Here is a 22,859-nt window from a genome sequence, read left to right on the forward strand (position 1 = left end):
AGAAGCAGAGGAGGGTAGTCACCACAACTCCCCAGTAGGGAAAATTTGAAAAGAAATTTCACATGAAGGAGGAGGGAAAGGGAGGAAATCCTCCCCTTCCATAGAAAACCTGGGTTTTTTCCCACGGCCTAGCCCCGCGACACGCAAGGTGGGGGTGCGGAGAGGGTCGACCCCCGGAATAATGGCTGTCTCCTCCCCTTTCCCTTTCTCTCCCCTCCCCCTCCCCCAGCAGGTGCCCCGACTCGTTTCGGGGCTAGAAGAGTTAAAGGCTCCTCTGTCCAGTGCCCAGCTCCATCCCCTCCCCCTTCCCCACCCGGACAGCCACGCTGGGGGCTGGGCTGCTTGTGGACGCCAAGCCAAGCGGAGCCGGGCCGGGCTGGGCCGGGCCGGGCGGGGCTGGGCTGGGTTAGGCAGGGTTGGGCCGAGCCCGAGAGGGGGGAGGAGAAGAGGGGCGGGAGGGGGCGGGGGCAACTTGAAGTCTCCTCCCCGGATTAAGTGGCCCTGCCCGCCCTCTTGGCCCCCGGCTAGGGCTAGAGAGCTTTGGGAGAAGGCGCCGGAGGGAGCGCAGCGTAGCCAGAGAAAGTTGGGCTCCCGCATTTACCGTATTTATTCATTTATTACTTGGAAGCCCAGCGCTCGCAATGTGCGCTGCGGCTCCGCTCTGAATCGGGCGCCCCTTCTCCTGCGTCTCCATTTCGCTCGAGTCCCAGCGCCCGCCGCCCGCTCCCCTGAGAAGATGGCGAGGTGGGGAGCTGGGCACCGCCGGGGGGACACTTCTCTCTGCGCGCTGTCCCTTCTGTTGCTGCTTCTCCGTGGTGGGGCTGGGGCGCCCGAGGCCGCTGGTGAAGGTGGAGGCAGCTCGAGCGGTGGGGGCGGTGTCGGCTTCAGCCTACACCCACCCTACTTCAACCTGGCCGAGGGCACCCGCATCTCGGCTTCTGCCACTTGCGGCGAGGAGGCGCCGGTAGGAGCGCGAGGCCCCCCGCGGCCCACCGAGGACCTTTACTGCAAGCTAGTGGGGGGGCCAGTGGCTGGCGGCGACCCCAACCAGACCATCCAGGTAGGGCGAGATCGGGCTGAGCGGAGTGGTGTTGAGGGGCTTGCTGTGTTCGGGCTGATGAACCTGGGGCTTCTGGGGCCGTCCAAGCGGCTACCTGTTCTCCTTAGAGGAGGATGGGGGCGCGGGGACGGGGAACGGGGTAGTGGTGCCAGGTCTCTCATTCCCGGCATTGCGCTTTCGCCCCCAACTTCGGTGTCGAGGTCATGCTGATTGAGTGTAGGCGAGTGGGCGGGAGTGGAGGAGACGGGACCGAGATTTGTTCTTTCCTAGAGCCCCGGAGGCATGTTTAGTCCTGCGGAGCGGAAAGTGATTCCCCCTTTGCTGTGGGCAGGGAGTCGAATAGCTAGTTAGGTTCTTCACTTCCCTAGCTACTAGGTTCATTAGCATTTTCTTCCCAGGAGGAGAAAAGAAGGGAGGTGGAAAGGGTTAATTGACTGGTGAAATCCTGGACTTGGTGGAGGGACCTGTTGGAGAGAATCTTGGGAGCAGATTAAAAGGTCCCTGAGTTACTTTGTATTTACCCTCTCGAAGTCTTTGAGGTTTCAGGGGGGGCTGCTGCCCCGAGTGACGCTGGATCCTGTGAAAGGAGGGTGCCAGTGGTAGTCCCTTTTAAGTCGAATGGGGCTGAGCCTAGGAGAACTCGGAAACCACTTGACTTTCAACCTTGAGCTGGAATCTTGGAGAGTGCTCCAAATCCAGAAGCAGCAAGTGAAGCAGTTATGTCCCTGAACTTGAAAAGGGACCAACGTTTCCACAGAGATTAGGTAAAACTTAAGAACTTCTACTCTACTTTGGAGTGAGAACTTCTGGAATCTTCTCAGATTTCTTCCAACAAAGGAGCACTCTTCATCCCTCCAAAATGTTTCTTGGCCCCAGTGGAGGCAGGGGCATGGACCATCGGACCTGAGGGGCCTTGGGACCCTGGTCTTTCTTAGTACTAGGCAGAGGCTGAGGCTGCTGATTTCTGATCTTGGACTAGGGCTTCCTACTTCTATCCAAATCCCTGGAGAACTAGGATCTGGCCTGGAATCTTTGGTTTTTCCCGGCATGAAGGAGTGTGTGGGCCTGTTCTGTGACATTAAGATCCCTTTCCCCTCCCCGCCTCTTTGGCCAGGGGTTGTCCCGCAGTCTTCTCTTCTTCCCACACCCTCTCTCTTCCTGGGAGTAGTAAATGAAATGGAAAAATAAGAATTTACTGTCCTCCCCCTCACTCCCCATATCCCATGTCTTCTGGAGGAGTGGTTTGAGAGTAGTAGAGAGTCCTAGATGTCCCATCGGAGAGGAATTGTACAAGCATTTAACCTCTTCAGAGGGCCTGGCCCTGGGGAGTTGAGTAGAGAGTTGGATTAGGGAAAAAGACCCAACTCCTTTCCTCTCTTCAGGATATTGTCTTTCACCTCTGTGCCTATGCAAAAATACCCACCCCCTTTCTTGGTCCTCTTGGAAGACTTACCTCCTTTGATGCACAACTGAGGTGCTACTTCCATCCTGAGGCTTTTTCTCATTCTAATTATTTGTACTCTTTCCTCAAAACTTTTCAGAAGTACTTTCCTTTTTTACCTTGGTATTCATCTGTCTATCTCCTCCCCACCCCATACCCATAGGCACTGCTTCATTTTTATCTCTTTACCCCTATTGCCTAACACATTGACTGTTGAATTGAATAGGGAGAGTTGATGTGGTTAGTTGATAGAGACAGAGACTTGGAGTCAGGATAAGGTGGGTTTGAATCCTACCTCAGGCACTTACTGTGTGACTCTGGGCAAGCCACTTAGCCTCTGAACCTCAGTTTTCTCATCCATTAAATGAGAAGCTTAGACTAGGTGACATATAAGGTCTCTTTGAGCTTTACATCCATAATTGTCTGAATCTGCTGCAGGGTGCACCTCAGTGTGGTAGAATGAGCAAAGTGCTGAAATTTAAGTCACAGGACCTGAGTTCCAATTCCCCTTCTGCCATTTATCTTCGTTAGCTTGAGCAAGTTATTTACCCTCTCTAAGTCTCAGTTTACTCATCAATAAAATAAGAGAGTTGGACCAAATAACCTCTGAGGTCTTTTCTAGCTCTAAATTCGCAATCCTGTAATGTATCATTACAAACTGCAGGACTGGGTCACTCAAAGATGTGCCTTCCCAGCTTCCACTTTTCTGTTCTTGGACTTGTGTCATTATCAGAATTTGGAGCTGGGAGGGTGTCAGCAGTCATCTTGTCAACAGCTCTTTTTTTTTAAACAGGTGAGAAAACTGAGGCCCATAGAGGTTGTGTCTCTACCAACTAATCTTGTCCCTCAGTCTTTTTCCCCTTGGCTTAGGAGAATGTATTTGCTTTTTAAAGTCCTTATCCTCTCCTAAATATATCATATGATATTTATCTCAATAATACTGCAATTTGAGATTATTGGAAAATGATCAGTGCAAACATTTTGCCATTCAAAAATATTTAAGTACGTATTAAGCTAGTGCTAAGGATCTAAACAATAAAATGAGAACTACTGCTCTCAAGGAGTTTAAATCTATTTAGTGGCATGTACACAGTTAACAATTGTGCTGTGAGAAACTAATGAGCCCTCTGATGGAATACTGTGAGAGAGACAAAGAGGTGAAAATAGAATGTTTCATCTCCTCAGCTTTCCTATTACTCTTGGGAGAAGTTCTAGGGTTCTTGCCCTTAGAAAGAGTAGATAGAGCCTGGTGAAATTCAATATTTAACACTTAAGTAGTATTAGAAGGAGTTCTGAGAAGAACAACCCCCTTTGGGTTGGAATGGGACAATTGTGGTATCACTGATTTAGATTAGAAGGCATGTACTAGATACTCTAGTTCAGTCTCATTTTATGGATGATAAAACTGAATCTCAGAGAGGGAAAGTGATTTTGTCTAAGGTCACACAGGTAGCAAGCAAGTGGCAAAACTGTGATTGAACCCAGATTCTCTGACTCCAATATCCATGGATTTTTCCAATATAAAAGTCAATCTCAACTCTAGAAGGATCTGTAATCTCAGCTCTAGGAACTCCAAGACTGGTGGGTGAGAAGAAAACGTGAGGCCAAACTTTTCTTTTCCAACAAACGGGTGTCAGGTGTGTGAAAATTTTTCTTTCACTTTTTCTTATCTTTTACTTTAAAAATAACATTATTTTGATTTATACATCAGTTATTTCTAGATAGCCGACCCCTCAGTTGTACTGAAGAGAAACAATTAAGTGAAAATAATTCCTAGTTCCATCATCTGACAACGTCTACAACATTCTGCCCCTGTAGGTCCCTGCTTTTATCAGAGGAGGAAACTAGATTTCATTGTCTCTCGTCCAGGACCAAGATTTTTTCATTACAATTACTGTACTAATGTGACTTCCTTTTATCGTTTGTTTTTTTTTATTCAAATCATTGTAGTCACTGTGTATATTGTTCTGGTTTTACTTATTTCATTCTGCATTAATTTGTACAAGTCCTTGTTTCTTTGAATGCTTCCAATTTATCCTTCTTTGGTTGTTGTTCTTCATTCTTGAAGAGGAGCAAATTACATTGCTATGTTAGGGTCAAGGTACATCGTGTCCAACTGTGGCTGATCAGACCAATATGAGCTCAGAAACTTTTACCTTAGGTCAGGCACAAATAGTCCATGTGAACGTTTGGGATAGAGATGTCTCTAAATTTGCACATCTCATGTTTCTTTTGAGTTACTGCAATTATACTTTGCTTATAGAGCACATCAGTAATATTCTGTTAATCTGCAAATACTGTCTTTCATGGTTATGCAACATTGTGTGGTGCAGACATTCAGGGACATTAGAGGTTCAGAGAAGAGAGGCAGCAGAGGCAGCATAGTCTAGCAGAAAGAACACCGTCTCTGGAGGCAGAGGACCTGGGTTCATATCCTGTCTTACCTATGTGACCTTGGGCAAATCATGTAACTTCTCTATTTCTGTTTCCTCATAAGCAAAATGAGATGTTTGGACTAAATGGTCTCTTAAGATCTCTTCTGGCTCTAAATCTATGATCCAGTGATCACCGAAATAGTCAAGAGGGGTTCCTGGAGCCAGTAGGCATTGAAATATGGATAGAATTCCAAAATATATATATAGAAGATAAACAGAGTGAAACCATATGAGTAAAGACTTGGAGTTAGTTCAAGCATTCCCTAATTTACAGGCTTTTTTTCCAGTTCTTTGCTGCCTCAAAAAGTGCTCTTATAAATATTTTGGTTATCTATTAGACTTTTCTGTCATTAACATCCTTAGGGGCGTGTGCCCGATAAGGAAATTTCTGGATCAAAAATGTATGTACAGTTTAGTGATTTGTTTTAAAAAAGTAAAATTCCAAATTGTTTTTTAGAATGTTTGAACTGATTCACATCTCCACTAACAGTTCAGCCATGTGCCTATCTTTCCACAGCTCCCCATAGTATTTATTGTTTTGTTTGTTATCTTTACCACCTTGCTGAGGGTGAGGAGAAACCTTGTTTGTTTTTATTTGAATTTCTCTATGTTAGGTCAGTGATAATTTTCAGTTCTTTTGAAAATATTCAGATCCTTTGATCCCTTATGTATTGGGGAATGGCTCTTGGTCTTTTATATTTCTATCATTTCACTATATATTGTGGATGTGAGTCTTTTATCAATGATATTTACTCAGTTCAATGTACAAGTATGAGCATTCTCTTCTGTTTTGCCTTCTGAGAACTCTAGGTTTTCTAGGATTTAGTTACCTTCTGTTAAATTTCTCTTGTAGTATGCGGGAGAGAGTCAAAGGATCATTTATTTAATAGCCCCTATTTTATAGATGAGGAAACTGAGGCCCAGAGAGGATGCCAGTTTCCCATAGTCACAAAAGTAGCTGAAATAAAGTTTGTTGAAGGCAGTTGGCATGATTCCAATTGCAATGATCTTCCTGCTCCTCCTATGTTCTTCTATTCCTCTAGCCAATCCTTTTCTTCCTCCCTCCAAATCATGGTCCCGCAAAAAGCATCATTCCTCAGACTTCTAAACTTCTCCTATAAGAGGAGGAAGCTAGGGGTTTAAAAAAAACCTCCTAGAAATGGGAGGTTGATGTGAATCCATGTACATGGCTCAAATGGGACTCTCTCTGCTTTGGAGGAAGGGGCACAGTGAATTTGGCTTTATATCAGAATCTGTCATGGTTAGCCTAGCTCCTTAGTATGAGTGAAATAAAGACAGTCGACCCTCCTTTTCCTAAGATTGAGTGGATCACATTTAAAAGTTGGAGTATAAAGTTGGAGCAAGTTTTTTATTCTCTGGAGTAAGGTCATTTTGTTTAGAGATAGAAGGGTCTCAAGACACCATGGTCCAGCCCCTATTATGATCAGAGAGCATTTATTAAGTACCTGTTATATACTGTACTGAACACCCCAGACAGGTAAAGTAAATGCTTTGCCCAAAGTTACCCAGGCAATTAACTGAGGTTCAGACACAGGTTTTCTGTCTCCAAATCCAGAGAGCCCAAAGGACTGTATAAGCCAAACATCCTTCGTATTTGACATTGAGATAACATATCCTATGATACTTTTCACTTTCTTAGTTCTGTTTTGGCTCAAGCTGATAGAAAAATGAGAGGGACATATTTTTTGTGGTGGTGGTTGTTCCATTAGCTCATATTGACTAGTCAGGAAAGTGACCCAGATGTATGCCCTACTGTGGTAAGGGAAAGCCAGCTTTGGATTAAATAGATGTCACAGATGGATAACTAAGTGTTGACACTTTGAACTTCATCTTGAGCTCCCCATAAGTCTAAGTTAATGAAACATAGGATTATAGATTTAGAGCTGAAAGGGACCTAAGAGATCATTGAATCTACCCCCCTCATATTACAGATGAGGAAACTGAGACCTAAAGAGCTTAGCAGTAAGTCAACCAGCATAGATGAAATGCTTACCATGTGCCAGGCACTGGTGCTAAATCCAAAAGATTCAAAGAAAGGCAAAAATATAGTTCTTTTTCCTCAAGAAGCTCACATTCTAATAAGGAGACATGTGAAATACTGTACCTCCAAAATATGGACACTGTAAATGGAAGGTGATCTCAGAGAAAAGGCACTGCTAAGAGGATTGAAACCCTCCTGTAGAAGGTTGGATATGAGCTGAGTTGTGAAGACAGAAAAACCTGTATGGGATCAGGGTCAAGAATAAGACAACTAGACAAGTGGGAAGATGCCCAGGGAATGAAAGGTTTATGTCAAACTGTGATTTGCTCAAGTACATACAATTTGTAAATGTTTGGGAGGCCAGGTTTTCCTGACTCCCAAGTCTAGCACACTATCTACTGCTCCAAGTAGGGCAGAGTGGTTTCTGAAGGGTGCTCTGTCTAGCCATTCTCATTCAACCTTAGGTCATTCCTCTGTAATGTGTGCTGAGAGAGTCAGAGAATATGGACCCTGTCCTTGAGCAGTTTGAAATAATTCACAGGTATGAAACAGTTAAGAATGCTACTTTTCCTGTTCTAATGACACCCAAGAATTTAATGGTACAGACAGTCAGGGATATAGAAGTTCAGAGAAAGATGCCACTGTGAGTTGGAGTAGTCAAGGAAGGCTTCTCAGGGTGGGTAGAATTAGGATAGAGAGAGGACAGGCAGGAAGGAGCTATTAGAAGAAAGACTTAGAATGAACCTAATTACATGGAATGGGAAGGGAGGTGATGAAAAGCCTGACCTGGCTTGGCCAGATCCCAGAGAGAGGGAAATTGGTAGGGGCAGATAGAGAGTCCATGGTCTTGAATGCAAGGTTTGCTCGTTTCCTATGGAAAGCAAGTTTGGCTGCAGAGGGGCCTAGGAGGAATGTCAAGATTTCAGAAGTGGGTGAAGTCAGATGCTGAGTGAGCTCTGGGAGCCCTTTGCACCAAGACGATGAATCACCAAGGGGAAGTCCTTATCTGTGACTGTTGCTTCCTTACAGCAGCCCTGGAGCTGGCAGAGCTAAGGGCTTCAGTTCTGAGATGTTCCTGGCGTAATGGCCTCTGGGGAATGTGCAGTGGCTGGAAGGGGAGGAGGGAGGCAGCTGAGAATAGTGGGAAGGAGTTTGGGGGGCGGGGGGGACAGCAGGAAGAGGTCAGACATCTTTATCACAAAGGTCTGAAATTATTGGAACTTAGTGCATATCTCCCCAAATTTTCCCCAGCATCCATTTATTTCCTGGAGGGAAGGAGAAGGGAGAGAATTCCTTTGTCCTCACTCTTCATTTGATCCTCACAGTACTCCATGCAGTAGGCAGAGTAGGGATTATTCTTTTTTATACATGGGGTAAATCCAGTACAAAAAGATGAAGGGCCTCAAGAAGCCAGGCAGCAGAACTGGAACCCAAATCTCCTTACTCCCATTCTTTCTTCTAGATTCTGGCTGGAAACAGAGGCATTTGTCACCCCAGATGAGACATTTTGAACACCTGCCTTTTGCTGTGGCCAGTTGTGGCAAAAGCCATTCCCTTTGGCCATCCTGCTGTATCTTCTGGGTTCCCCCCTACCTTGGTGGTGGCCCATGAATTCCCCTAACCTTACCCATTCTTTAAGGCGAACCTTAAGTTGGTCCCATCTTGCTTGACTATTGCAGTATCTAAGATCTCTCTCTTATCTGCCTGTTGGCTGATGTCACACAGTTGGTTTACATGTATGAATTCTGTCTCCCCATGTAGATAGGAGACATTTTATTTTCTTTATTTCCCCTAACTGCCAAGTAGTTAGTAAAGTTTGAATGCCTGATGGGCAATACCATGAACAATGAGGAGACTGCATTTTCCTTCAGAAACATTTTCCTTTAACACAGTGTGGCAGCAAGGCTTGGGAGTGGGATAGGGAGGAAGATAGAAGGGATCTTTGCAACATGATCTGGGATTTCTAAGTGCTTGATTGACATGATTTGGTTGATCTAAATTTCCAATTTTTCTGGCTCTGGTTCCCTCTGAGCATCTGCCTCCACTTTTCAGGGAGCTAGACTCTGCAGAGATGGGAGGGGAGAAATTTGGGCATTTTTTCCTCTCTGTGGCCTCTGAGGCAGACACAAGAAGGGGGGTAGCAGCTGGCCCCAGGGCTGGAGTATACCTATGGTTATAGACTAGTTTCCTTCTCTTTGCCATGTTGATGAAAAGGACATTTATTCTGTACTTTTTGAGGGGCTAGACCAAGTCTAGATTCTTCTAGACGTGGTTCTGGATCTCTGGTCCTGGGGCCAACTCGTAAGCCAAGACTTTGTGCACATACCTACACCTTCTGGGAGGTGCTTCTTGGTTGTCCCTTTTCAAGGCAGACTTGAGTGCTTGGGACATGTAGCCCTGAAAATGTGGAGGACAGAGGATGTTTTTGCATGAAATCCACACATCTGGAAGGCCAGCTAGGCCCCTCGACTGTGAGAGCTAAGTTGTAGACCCATCACAACACACATTGACCTGTTTTGTTCTCTCACAGCTTCATGTGGATGGGCCTTTCCTTTTCCAGCTAAATCAGGGGTTCTTAACCTATAGTCCACTTGGATAGGGAAAAAAAATTACATCTTCATTTTCACCAGCTTCCAACTGAAATTTAGCATTTCCTTCAATTATGAATGTGGGCAAAAAACATTCTGAGAACAAATCTGTAAGCTTCACCAGAATGCTGAAGAGGTACATGATGCAAGAAAGATGAAAAATTCCTGAGCTAGACTGGCAGCTGACAGGCAGCTATTAAATGCCTACTATGTGCTGAACATTGTGCTAAATGCTGGGGATGCAAATAAAGGCAGAAATACTGTCCCTGCCTTCAGAAGAGTGATTTCTTCAGTGAACTTTCATTTCTTCATCTGTAAAATGAACCAAAAGTACTCTTTTGTGGGGAGGGAGGGTGTGATAGATATATCCTTCCTTGTTCCCCTACCAGAAAGTCTTACCTTGTAACAAAGATTAAAAAAAAGTTCAGTAAAGTAAAATGCAGGTAGTATGTCTGGTAACATATACAACATTCCACACCCATGATCTGCCACCTCATCACTGGAAGAGAGGTGACTTTTCTCATGTCTTCTACAGGGGCGAAGCTTGTTCATTACAATTACATAATGTTCAGTTTCTAGGATTCTTAGGGTCCTTTTCTGCACTGAGTTTCTTCTCTTATAAGGCCCCTTCGAGCAATGACAACTTCATTCGTTTCTTTTCTGTCTTCCCTTTTGTTCTTTCCTTAGGGTTAATCCCACAGTAGGTACTCAGTAAGTATTGCCCAGTTTGTCCATTAACTTGTAGCTGAAGTCCCCCCAGAGCTGCTTGTCTCTAATCTCTCTGGCTGAGGCCAAGTCATTGGTGGTCTCTCCAAATCCTCAGCCCTCTCTCTGAGGTATACCACGTTTGGTATAGCATGGGACTCTGAATGGTGGATGTTCTCCCCTAGCTGGGCCCCATACATGTTGTAGATTTTTGCCAGATAAGGGGAGATTATCAACCAACAGTTCAGGGGTGGCTGGTGCAGGGAAAATGAGAGACTTTCTTTTGACCTCTTCCAAGAGGTTTTTTTGGTTTGTTTGTTTGAGATTGTAACATCTTAATTCTAGTTTCTCTGGAAACCATAATCCTCACTCCCTTTGCTTTAGAAGAGAGCTCTATTACCCCCAGATAAAGGGGTGGTTGTGCTCGGTAAGGAAGTTTTAAAGGCAGATTGAAAATTAAGCACTTGGTAGATATTGATACTAGTTATATCCACCTTGAGTAAACAGTATCTTCTAGTTTTTCCAGGAACCCATTTTCCCCTCTTTTAAAGAGTCACTGTCCTTGGGTTGTGAGGATTCAAGCTTAACTCTTCATGTGTAGAGGTGAGGGAAGTGAGATAAAGATCCTGAGAAGGTAGTTATTTGCCAGCTTCCCAAGTATTGGCATTTAACTACCACTGGAGAATATTCATCGAATGTCCCATAAAACCTGCTTTTGAGTCTTGAGATTCTCAGCACAGGGTCCCTGGCATGGTGTGTGAAACCAGTCTCCTGGAGGATAAGTTTTTATGAAGTGACCATGTCTGCACTTTAGTTTCTGGCAAGAATTAATGATTGACTTTTGATATCGCCTGGCCAGTGCATCTAAAACAGGATCAGAATTCTTGTCTTATAGACTCATAGATCACTGAATGACAAAGCTAAAAGTGACCAGCTAAATAAACTCTTTCATTTTGCAGATGAGGAGACTGAAAGGAAATGATGATATACTCAGGGTAACACAGTGAGACCACACAGAATTGAAGTCTCCAGCCCAAACAAACCATCATGACCCCCTTTATCTATTATACTTATACTTGTATTTATATGCTGCTGAAGATATTTTTTCTCCTTTAGTAGGAATGTTTAGAAGCAGTAGAGTGGGAAGCCTTTGGGCTTTTTTTGTTCTTTGGACCATGAACCAAAAACATTTGGAAAACTATGGCAATCAACATATTAAGTGAAAATTAACTCTAGGGAATTTATTTGGCATTGTGACAAATGTGCAGTCAACAAGTCTTTCCCAAATCCCATGCTTTGTGGTTAGCTATGATATTTAGAAGCATTTCAAAGTTATGAGAAGGTATCACAGTCCCTGCCTTTAGAGATCCCAAAGTCTAATTAGGGCCAGGGTTTTCTTTACCTTGTGTTGTTGTCGTAAGGACCTGTCTGGTTAAACCTATGAACTTCTTTGCATGATAATTACATAATTCGAATTCACATAGTTTTTTTAAGGATTGTAAATTGCTATAAATATATTATCTCAACTGATCCTCACAATGACCCTGTGAGGTTATTATCCCCATTTTAAACTTGAGGAAACTATGATTTTTAGAATTATGTTTTTAAATGCAGTTACCTTTTCTGTACAATGAGATAATACTTGCTCTATCTAATTCTAAGGAGTGTTGTAAAGCAAGTGTTTTGTAAGCCTTAGAGCAAGTCATTATCTTTATTGCCCATCCTGCTTACCTCACAGAGTTCCTATGGGATCATCACATAAGGTTAAGGTCAGTTCCTAAGGGAATAGTGGACACAGGGACTTGACTATGTCTATGATGGATTCTTGCAGAGCCATTCAGAATTTTGGGGGTAGAAGGGGACTTTGATGATAGGGGAGCTATGTGGTGCTCAGGGATCAGATCTGGATTCTGTCTAACCATTTTCCTTACCCCTAGGGCCAATACTGTGATATCTGCACATCAGCCAACATCAACAAAGCTCACCCCATCACCAATGCAGTGGATGGAACAGAACGATGGTGGCAGAGCCCTCCACTCTCCCGGGGTTTAGAGTACAGTGAAGTCAATGTCACCCTAGACCTGGGCCAGGTAAGACCAAGGGATCATCTCTCCTCATTGGGTTCATGGCTAATTAGCACAAAACTAGCTTTTCCCCAGAGCCAAGATTCCTGCTTGGGCACATGTTTGGGGGTTTGGGAAGTCAGGGAACCAGCTGCAATTCAATTCTGGCCCGCTGTTTAATGCTCCATGCCCTCTGAAGGATTCAGCATTGGACTAAAGAGGAATCTGGCATTTCTCTTCCTCCCCCTCCCCTCGAGCAGACTGCAGCCTGCAGCCTTTGTCCTCTCCTTAGGGGAAAGGGGGTATTTGTTCAAACCTTTCGTGCTTGGAGAAGTACAGACAGCACCCTCCTCCTCTTCCCCAAACTCCTCCTAAATCTTCTTTAGCTTCCATGGGATTTTGTTGACTTGATTAAGGCTTTGCAACCTGGGAGTTGTTTTTTCCTCATTTTGCCTTAGCAGGAGTCTCTCCTCCTGATCCCATCTTTGACAGCATAGCTTAGCTCTCTGCTTGGTGTGCTGTTGGTGGTCAGCAAACATGGCCAACTTGGCTGACTGAGGTAAAGAACTGTGCTGCGCCAGAGTTATCTGTTCTCTGGCATGGGAGACCTGTCAAAAGGGCAGGTGCTAGCCTCCCCTCCTCCCCTCTTTGAGGTATGAAGGCAGCTGTCCTGAAGCTTGTAACTCTGAGTGGGGAAAGCTGGCCAGAGCTTTGGGTACAGTGCTGCACGTCCCCCTACTACAAGGGGGGGAGGGGTTCTGACTAGGAAAGCACTTCTGTATGAGGAGGGAGAACTTGACTGAGAGCCCTGTGTACAGAGCCCTCATTTGCCCTCCCTTTCACCTCCATCTGACCACTGGCCTTTCCCTTATCGTGACTTTAATGGACTCTTCTGGTGCAGACTTGGCCATGGGTTTTCTGGAAACTGGATGAGACCCCAGGGAAATGACAAGGGGCAGCAGATGGAATGCAAGATGGGGAAGGAGGGGGGACCAGCCTGGGGCAATTGACAGGATAGAGGCGGACATTCCAGAGATACCTGTGTGTGAGGGCCTCAGGTGAGCCTAGTCTGTGAGTAGCTGGGGCACAGGCAACAAACCTGCTGGGGCCTCTGGGAGCCAAGTTTTTTCCTACGAACTATGTCCTGACTGCCTTTTCTGGGCTGTTGTTCTGATATCATTTGGAAGGAACACCTGGTAAGTAACTTGGGCCTGCCCCAGGTAGGTGGTCCCCAATGAGGCAACACTATCTATCCTGCTTATAACTTTAAGGTAGTATGGGTAGGGCTGTTCTCTCTCCAGCCTTTCCTACACAGGCTGACAGATCACTCTTCCTAAAGTATCCCTCTGAACACGTCCTTCCCTTGCTCAAAATCTCTCAATGGCTTCCCATTGCCCACAAGATCAAGTCTGGACCTTCATTTTGATAGTAAAGTTCTTCACAATCTAGCCCTACATTCTGGACCACTAGCATATCATTGCCCTTTCTCCCCCCAAGACGTCAGCTCCCTAACTGTAAGATAAGATGAGCTAGGTGCTCAGTAGATACTAACCAGTTGAGAAGTAGCACGTTAGAATAGAAAGATTCATTCTGAAGGTAGTTGGGTCAGGAAGGATTGGGAGTCAAAAGAACTAAGTTCTAGTCCCGGTTTTGCTTTCCTCATTGTATATTCTTGAGCAAGCCATCCCTTCTTTGGGCTTCGGTTTCTGTGGGTAAGATTTCTTTGAACTCTGGCATAGATAGGGGAAGAAGAAAATATGGTCCTTGCTTTTGGGCCTTCCTTCTGTCCTCAGTAAAACAAGGGGTCTGAATTAGATGACCTCGCATGCTCTTTCCAGTCCTGATATCCGTGAATCAATAGCAAGGAAATCTACTTCCTTCATCAAGTCTCCTTGCCTCATCCTGTCCATATTCCATCCTGTCTCTTTTCACTAGCTATTCCCTCTACCCATCCAGACTGGGCAGGGTATGTGTGCTTCATCTTGGGTGATTCATTTTTTCCTTCTCCTGGCCTAGAATCTGCTCCTGGCCCAAATTGGTAAGAAGGAGAGAAAATAGTTTCAAGCCCTGACAAGAGAATTGAGATGAAGTGGAGGTGGAGTTAAGAGTTCCGGCTCCTTTGTTTAGAAAAGGGTGGGGGAGAGACAGGAGTGGAATGCAAACTTGGGAAAGAGTGAAGGTCCATAGTTGAGTGGCAGGCAGTATATGTATTTATGTGTGTATATATACATGCACACACACATACATACATATATGTGTATCCATATATATGTATATGTATGTGTATATGTTCTGGATGTGGAAGTGTGTGGGAGAGGTGTGTTATTCTGACGTATAAATCAAAGGACTATATAGATTGAGTGGCAAGGGACTTTCAAGGCCTTCTAATCCAACTCTCTCATTTTCAGATGAGGAAACTGAGGCACAGAGTTTAAGCTACAAGGTTACACAGGTAGTAAATAACACAGCTGTCTTAGGGTTGTGAGGATAAGTGAATTCATATATGTAAAGTGCTTTGCAACTTTAACGCATATATGAATGCTATATAAATACTAACTAATATTAATACCAATCAGATAAATAAGCATTTTTTTAACTTAACCATGTTCAAGGCACTATACTTGGCTCTGGGGATGCACATGCAAAAATAAAAAGCGGTTATTGCCCTTAAGGGAGTTACGACCTGTAAACAGTTAAGTAAATAAAGGAGGGAGGGAGATGACACTGACAGCTAGGGTGGGATCAGCAAAGACCTTGCCTAAGGAGATGGCCCCTTAGCTGAGCCTAGAAAGAAACTAGGAATTCTATGTATACATCTGGAGGTGATTTGTACACTTGGATGTATTTGCTGGGGGTCTTAGTGTCTGTGTGACTACAAATCAGATCTTTAGGTTCAAACCCTGAAAGACTTCACAGTGAGGCAGAAAATAACAAGGACTGGTCATGCTAATCATGCATGCTTGGTTGACTGATAAAAGCCAGCTTTTGAGAGGCTTAGCAGTGAGAGATATGAGTGCTTCCCTGTGAGTGTGGGCACTAAATACAGAAGGGATCTTGTATCCACTGTGTGTCCTAGGCTGGTTTGTCATGATGGGCATTTCACTGGAAGCTCCAATCATCATGATTAATATTTGAAGATGGAATATGTAGCATCACCCATACTGTCTTACCTCGGGAGCTCTGGGATCTGTAGGGAACCTTAAGCCTCTGGGAAGTTTGAGAGATGAGCACATTGATTGGGCAATGGAAGTATTTATCAAATTCTTACTATGTGACATCCCTGTGTTTGGCTGTGCTGTCGGAAATATAGGAGAGATGGGTTTCTGACCTTAGAGAGCTATGTTAGGGAAACGAGTCTAAAACCGCGGGAGCTAAAAATGATGTAGGCCAAGATAGAATGTGTGGAAGGCAGGTGCTGTAGGAAATCAGAGAAGGGGGAGCTTTGTGTATGCACGCTGGGTTAGGCAAAGGCTTGGCCTTGATGGTTGACAGCCAGAATCTGCTCTGTTGATTTGGTGAGGGCCAAATGTATGTGTGTGTGTGTGTGTGTGTGTGTGTGTGTGTGTGTGTGTGTGTGTGTGTGTGTGTAACCACATTTACATACTGACATTGCCTCACAGCTTCCTTTCATTCAGATCCTGCCTAATGTCTGATACACTTTTTATGTCTGAACTAAAAATTTCTGTCTACTTTCTGGCTTTGGGGGGTGTTTTGTTTAATTTTTTTAAAGAATAGGCTTCTTTGTAGAGGGAAGGGGGTGGAAATCTTACCCTTTGGGAGAGTTTTATAGATCTGTAGGGATTTTCACAGCCAAATTCTGTCCTAATACGCTCATTTGACCCCTCTCCCTCTACCTCTCCTGCTCACTGGAGAACCAGGTATGTATAGTCTGTGTTGAGCCTTAAATCAATCTTTTGTTCTTCAGTGTTTAAAGGAAAGAGATCCTTGTGTGTCTGTGGTTCACTAGGTGTTAGCCTGCCTAGGGGCAGAGGGTTGGATGATATGACCTCTGAGGTTATTTTGATCCCAAGTTTAGATTGTTAGGCTTCAGGGATTTTTAATGACCTTGCTCTCCCTAAATATAAATTACACAATAAATTTTTATTGTTGGCTTTGGGAGTCAGGGGATTGGAGGAATATGGAGAGGCATTATGGTATGGCAGGCACAGCTTGGTGGCATAGTAGATGGAGCACTGGACCTAAAGTCAGGAAAATCAGAGTTCAAATCCACCTGCAGACACTTATTGGCTGTGACCCTGGAAAAAGTCATTTAACTCTATTCACCTCAGTTTCCCTAACTGTAAATGAGGATAATAATAATTACACCTTCTTCATAAGTTTGTTGTGAGGAATGAGATAATATTTGTAGGGTACTTAACACAGTTTCTGGTATACAGTAGGTACATAATAAATGTTTATTTCCTCCTTTCCTAGTAGAAAAGCACTAAATTTAGAGTTCCATTCTCAGCTCTGCTCCCTACTATCTGTGTGACCTTGAGCAAGTCACTTTACATCTTTGGTGCTTCCTCATTTTTCTATCTGTAAAGTTATATTGTTAGATTACAGATGACCCCTAAAGCCCTTTCTAGGTCTAAATCTATGTTTTTCTTAACAAAAGAAATAAGGTTGGGCTTGTTTGGAAGACACAGACTGACCTTAGCACCAGGAGACTAGACATAATTCATCTGTCCATTGACAAAAATAATTAAGTACCTCCTGTGGGGCCCACAGCTATGTCAGGTGCTTTGGGAGGCACAGAAGTATATTTTACAGTCCCTGCCCTGCAATATCCCTTTGTGGGAGGTTTGTTTCTCTATTTTACAGAGTTACACATAATACAAGGCATTTTGTTCAATGCCCAGAGTGGAAGAGGTGGGACTTAGCTGAATAGTGAAGGATGGATAAGATTATGGCTAGAGGGGGAAGGGGAATTCTCAGATGGGGGGCAACGTAAGCAAAGGTAGAGAAACATAAATACAGATTCTGTATTTGGGGAAATAGGGAAGAGCCTGGTTTGGTGTATTGTTGGTTACATAAAAAAAGAGGGGACAGTGTGAAGAGAAGCTTGAGCCTGGGTTGTAAGAGGGCATTTAATGCCAGGCTGATACATCTAAGTTGATGTGAGACTTTATTCTGTAAGCATTTGGGAACCAGTTGAGATTTTTGGGGGCTGGAAAGTGACACTCATTAAAGTAGATTAATCAGTCAGTATTCTGTAGAATAGCTTAGAGAGGGACACTTTGGAGACCAGGATATCAGTGTGGTAGAAAGGAGTACTAGATTTAGAATTAGGAGGTCGGGGTTCAAATCTAAACTCTACTTTCCTGCTCTTTAAAATATGAATGTTGGACTAGATAACCTGAAAGTCTTTCCAGCTACCAATCTTTGACCTCTTTCAGTTCTGTGGCCTAAGGAGTCATGAGTAGGAGCTGAATTCGGGCAGTGGTCATGAATTAGGAATGAAGAGGAGAGAGGGTGAGAGACATGTAAGGGAAGAATGGGTAGGTCTTGGTGACTGACTTAGATGTGCTGAAGATGTTTCTCAAAACCCTTCCCTGACAGCTTCCATCCAGCTCATTCAGAGAGAACTTTTGCTGAGCTGGTAGGTTATTGCTTCTCAATCATGCTGGGCTGGGTTGACTGGGAAGAGGAGGGAGGGAGGAAGCCTTGGCTGAATGCTTCACAATGGCCTGTCTCCATGGTGATTCCAGGGTGGCTAAAGCAGGTGGGCATGGAGCCACTGGAGTGGGGGAGGGGAGAAGAGGGAAGCTGGTAAGGCTAGACAAGGCCTGTCCCAGCTTTTTCTGACTGAGCCCACCTTATTGGTTGACATTATAGCTCTCAGACAAGTCTTTCTTTCCTTTTTTTTGGGGGGGGGGGTGGCACACAATAAATGCTGACAGGATATTGGAAACAGTTAACTTGAGAGACTGGAGTGATGAAGAATCATAAGATTGAAAGAGACCTGGGATCTAGTCTTTACTCAGTTTCTAATGTGCTATGGGACATTAGGCAAGCCCCTGAGCCTCCATCTCCCATTCAGTAAAAAGGAGTTGAATTAGATCAGCAGTTCTTAAATCTTTTTTGTGCCATGGATTCCTGACAGTCTGGATTATATCCCATTTTGCATTGTTCCTCTAATTACACAGCTGTCTCTTTCTAATTTACCCTCTCCCTGCTCCCCACCAGGGACCAGGTACACAAAAGCCATCGTTTCTGAACTAAATTCAAGTATCTGAGGCTGCAAGCTCCTCTTGTCCCAAACCAGAGAGCACCCATTAACAGAGGTGAAGACCCAGGTGAAACCAAGCGTCTCTGAAGTACTCAGGTAGGAAATAGCCTTTGAACTCTCAAATCTAACCAAGGATATAATCCTAGAATGGAAGGCCTACCAATCACCTCATAGATCACTTAATTCAGGTTTGGTTTAATTTTTTTTAAACCTGGGGAGCTGACCCTCCTCTCTGGTTTGGGACAAGAGGAGCTTGCAGCCTCAGATGCTTGAATTTAGTTCAGAAACGATGGCTCTTGTGTCCCTGTTCCCTGATGAGGAGCAGGGAGAGGGTAAATTAGAAAGAGATGGCTGTGTAATTAGAGGAACAATGCAAAATGGGATATAATCCAGTGCCAAAGTGTGGTTGTGGATAGCTAATGCTGTAGGTGGCCAGGAAGCTGAAAGAAAGTCCTGGGGAGCTGGGATGAACAGTGGGAAGGCTTCTTGGCAGAGATAAGACATAAGCCTGGTCTTTAAAGATTGATGGGATAGGGTTTGGATAGCTAGATGAGGGAGGGCATGCCAGGTGGTAGTGGGATGGTTTTGGCTATAACAGTAGACATAGAGACAGAAATGAATATTGGCCAGAGACAATGAATAGCCAATATGGGGAAACAGGATGGGGGAACATTAGGAGACAAATTGAAGCAAGATTTTAGAGGGTCTTGAATGCCAAGCCCTGTGGCTCTGAAAACTGATCTGGTTTTTGTGGCTTTGGAGAAGGCAGATCTGGGAGGTGGGTGATTTGTAGGGTTGGGGGATGGACTCAGGGAAGAGTGAGGATGAAAAAAGCTTATGGTCAGAGAGGGAGGGGTCAAGAAGGCCAAGGACTTGGAGCTTTCCATGAGTTGGGTGGGTGAAAAAGATCTGGGTTTTAGGGGTGGAGAGGGCACTGGGGAGTTAGTAGCAGGTAAACAGGAGCCTTCCTGGAAGGGAAATGTCTCTGTGTGCTCTGGGAAGCCAGCTGGAAGCCAGTGTGACAAATTACTCATGCTAAGCAAATTGTAACTGATTTTTACCTCCTTGGGTCACAGGATTCTTCACTCCTGGGGATGAATGGTTTCCTGAGATGGAGATTTCCAGAGGAAATTCCAACTTTGATCTCCTTTCTTTTTAGGAAAAGCAAACTCTTCCCCCCTTTCCCTTTCTTTCAAAATCAACAAGTCTCTATCAGATATTTCCTGTACCCAACCTTGGGCTAGCTTTGGGGAAGGTGGGAGAAGAGCTAGAATTTATATAGGCTTTGAGGTTTGCAAAGTATTTTACATATTCTGTCTCATACAATCTTATGAAGTAAATGCTGTTATTACCTCTTATTTTGCAAATGAAGAAACTGAGGCACAAAGAGGTTAAATAACTAGCCCAGAGTCACACAGGTAATAAGTATCTGAGGCAGAGTTCAAATTCAAATCTTCCTGATTCTAAATCTATCACTATCCACTGTGCCACCTAGCTGCCTAAAAATAGAAGACATCAACCTCTTCCTAGGAGAGTCTTAAAGCCCAGTTTAAAAAATGGGGCTCCCCCCTGCAGAGAGGTTTATAGAGAATTGTTTGCAGAGCTAACTGTGTGGCAGTGAGTATTAATGCTATGGATATTTGGAAGAGGGAAAAATCAAAATGATCTGGGCTACTCAGATAGTTAAAGTAGGTAGTGAAAAGAAAAGTTAGGGTCCCTCTGCTGGGGATGTTTCTAAATAGTCTTTTTCCAGGGTAATGTCCCTGAGGAGGGTTCTAACCTCTAGTTTTTCTTCGCCTCTAGCTATAAATTATGCTTGTGCTTCCAGGCTATTCCTACTCCTCCCACCCCCCCCCAAAAAACAACACATCTCTTTACCTAGAGAAGCTTGGGAGCCTGTCTTCTCTGACTTATCTGAAACTACCTTCTTTCTCAACCCTGTCCTCCCCCATTGAACCAACTTGCCGGTTTCCCCAGAAGGCAGTCTGGTAGACAACTGGATGGTGCTCTTGAGCCTTCTTTGGGGTGAGTGAGAGGCAGAGTTCCCTGTATTCTGATGGTTCCTGAGTACAGCCTTCATTGTCCTTCCTTCCTCACTTGGAGTTATGAAGGAGGGAGAGGTGCTGGGGGATGGGAGATTCTAACAGGATGTTGAAGCCTTTGGGTTGGGAAGGGGGAAAGGGAAGGAGTGCCCACCTCAGGTGGCTTGCTGCCAAAGCTCTTTGTTCTGAGAGCCTGAGAAGCGGATACCTGTAATGAAACGGGCACTGGAGCCAGGAGTACTTCCTTGCTGCTTGCAGTGACTGAGTGGTGGGTGTGTGAGGAATGAACTGGTGGGGGTTGGAACAGGACCTAGGCAATTGTAGCTAGTATAGAGTAGGAGGGAGATAGAGACAGGAAGAGGTTTAGCCCTACTCTCAGAGACCCTCCCCCCCCCCCCCATTCTTTGAGGAAGAGTGAGGTAGAACATACCCTTAGAAAGTGGGCATTGAAAGAAATACCTGCCAAGAAACTGCCTGATGAATCAATATACAAACTGTAGCTAAGGGGACATGGTTAAACATGGCTAAATGGAAGCCTTCCTGGGAGAGGCAGAGATTGGGAGATGATAAGAAGAAATCACGTTTTAATAGCTTTACAAAGTGCTTTCTTCAACACTTTGAAGCAGTAAACAGTGTAAGTATTTTCCCATTCAACAGCTCAGGAAGCTTTAGTTTTAGCGGTTAAATGACTTGTCTATAACTCTTGTAAGTGTCAGAGCTGGATACACACCCAATGCTTTCATTCTGTAGAACTGTAGCTGATGTTGTATGCTGAGTCCAGGACAGCATGTTTGGGGAGTCTTCATAATCAGACCCCAGGATTTTGAATCAGGACCCATGAATTTGAGTGCTGGCACATTTCTGAACTTGACCTTATCACCTCTTCTGCAAACACTGAATGAGGCTGTCTTTCCCTCCTAGGCAGGACTCAACTTTTATTTGAGACTTGGCTGAGCTGTAGAAATTAGCAGGATCCAAAAGCAGAAAGGACCTTAGAGATGATCTGTAACAGTGATATCAAACTCAAATATAAATGGGGGCCACTAATCTGTACATAAGGATCCCTATGGGTCATGTACTGAGTTAGTTTTAAAATGTGTTATCTATTTTGTTAAATTTTTATTTATTTTGTTAGATAATAGATTGTTCTCTGGTTTGTCCATACTGGGGAGTATGGTGGGCCCTGTGTTTGACACCTCTGATCTAGTTCAACTAGTTATTTTACAGATAAGAAACAGGATAAATGACTTGCCGGAAGCAGTAAAAGGTAGAACTAGGATTTGAACTTGAATCAGCTTAATCCAGTGTTCTTTGTACTACACTTCCCTGACACTCTCTAGAGAAAACTATAATAAAGAACTACTTTTATATAGCATTTTAAAAGTTTTAAAGTTTTTTTTTTCTGTCATCCTAATGGTTCCAGAAGGGTGGGGAGGGGAAGGATCATCCCCATTTTGCATATGAGGAAATTGAGTCCCAAAGCAGCAAAGTGTGTTTCTCAAAGTCTTAGACAAGTTTAGGGGCTTTTATTGAAGGTCAGAGGTTGGGAGTGGAGGGAGGTGTATCCACTTCATGCTTCCTCTGGCTTTCTGTTGGTGGGATATTGGTTGAGTTGGGGAGGCAGACCAGGGGGGAAGGAGACCTTGCTGGTGATTCAGTGGGTGGTGTTTCCTGAGTCCCACCATCCAGTATCCTAGAACTCCTTTCCCATGGAAATGGGATTTTTTTTTCTTACTTTTACCTCATTTTAACTTCCCTTCTTTAAAGATTTGAAGGGGAGGAAGATCTGTAAAACAGGAGATTTAGAAGAACACATTTTGTGATTGGATTTAAAAGTTTTGAACACAGAATTAAAGAGTTCCATACCCCTAAAAGAAGGCCCCACTATAACACCTAGCCCCATTCCTCTTCTAGTTGACGACCTCCTACATTCCCAAACAGCCCAACCTGCTTTCGGACAGTCCTGTGATCTCACAGACTGACTCATACAGAGTGGGTACTTCAGAAATTGAGAATATTTTCCCTTCCTTACAGCTGAAATCTTCCTCTCCATCATCTTTTAAGTGGTCCTTCTAGTTCTATTGTCTGAATCTAAGCAGAACAACTACCGTTCTCCCACATGAGAGCACTTCAGATACTTGAAAACCACCATCATGTCTCCGCAAAATTATATAGTTTTTCTTCCCTTTATGAAAACTGTACAATGCTTTGTATACACACAAATAAGATTTTTGTTATTGCCAATTTATTCATCCTGGTCACTCTCCTGGATGTGTTCCCAACTTGTCCAC

General features: G+C 44.2%; 1 protein-coding gene across 1 annotated transcript in view; it reads left to right on the top strand.

Annotated features, from left to right (window-relative positions):
* Window positions 1-512: 512 nt before the first annotated feature.
* LAMA5 (laminin subunit alpha 5) overlaps window positions 513-22,859 on the top strand; it is a 122,740-nt gene continuing 100,393 nt past the window's right edge. Inside the window, exons 1-2 of the mRNA XM_072633357.1 lie at window positions 513-1,060; window positions 12,169-12,321. Coding sequence (XP_072489458.1) covers window positions 737-1,060; window positions 12,169-12,321 — 477 coding nt within the window. The 5' untranslated portion in view covers window positions 513-736. The remainder of the gene's footprint in view (window positions 1,061-12,168; window positions 12,322-22,859) is intronic.

The sequence above is a fragment of the Notamacropus eugenii genome, chromosome 1, assembly GCF_028372415.1.
Source record: "Notamacropus eugenii isolate mMacEug1 chromosome 1, mMacEug1.pri_v2, whole genome shotgun sequence".
NCBI lineage: Eukaryota > Metazoa > Chordata > Mammalia > Diprotodontia > Macropodidae > Notamacropus > Notamacropus eugenii.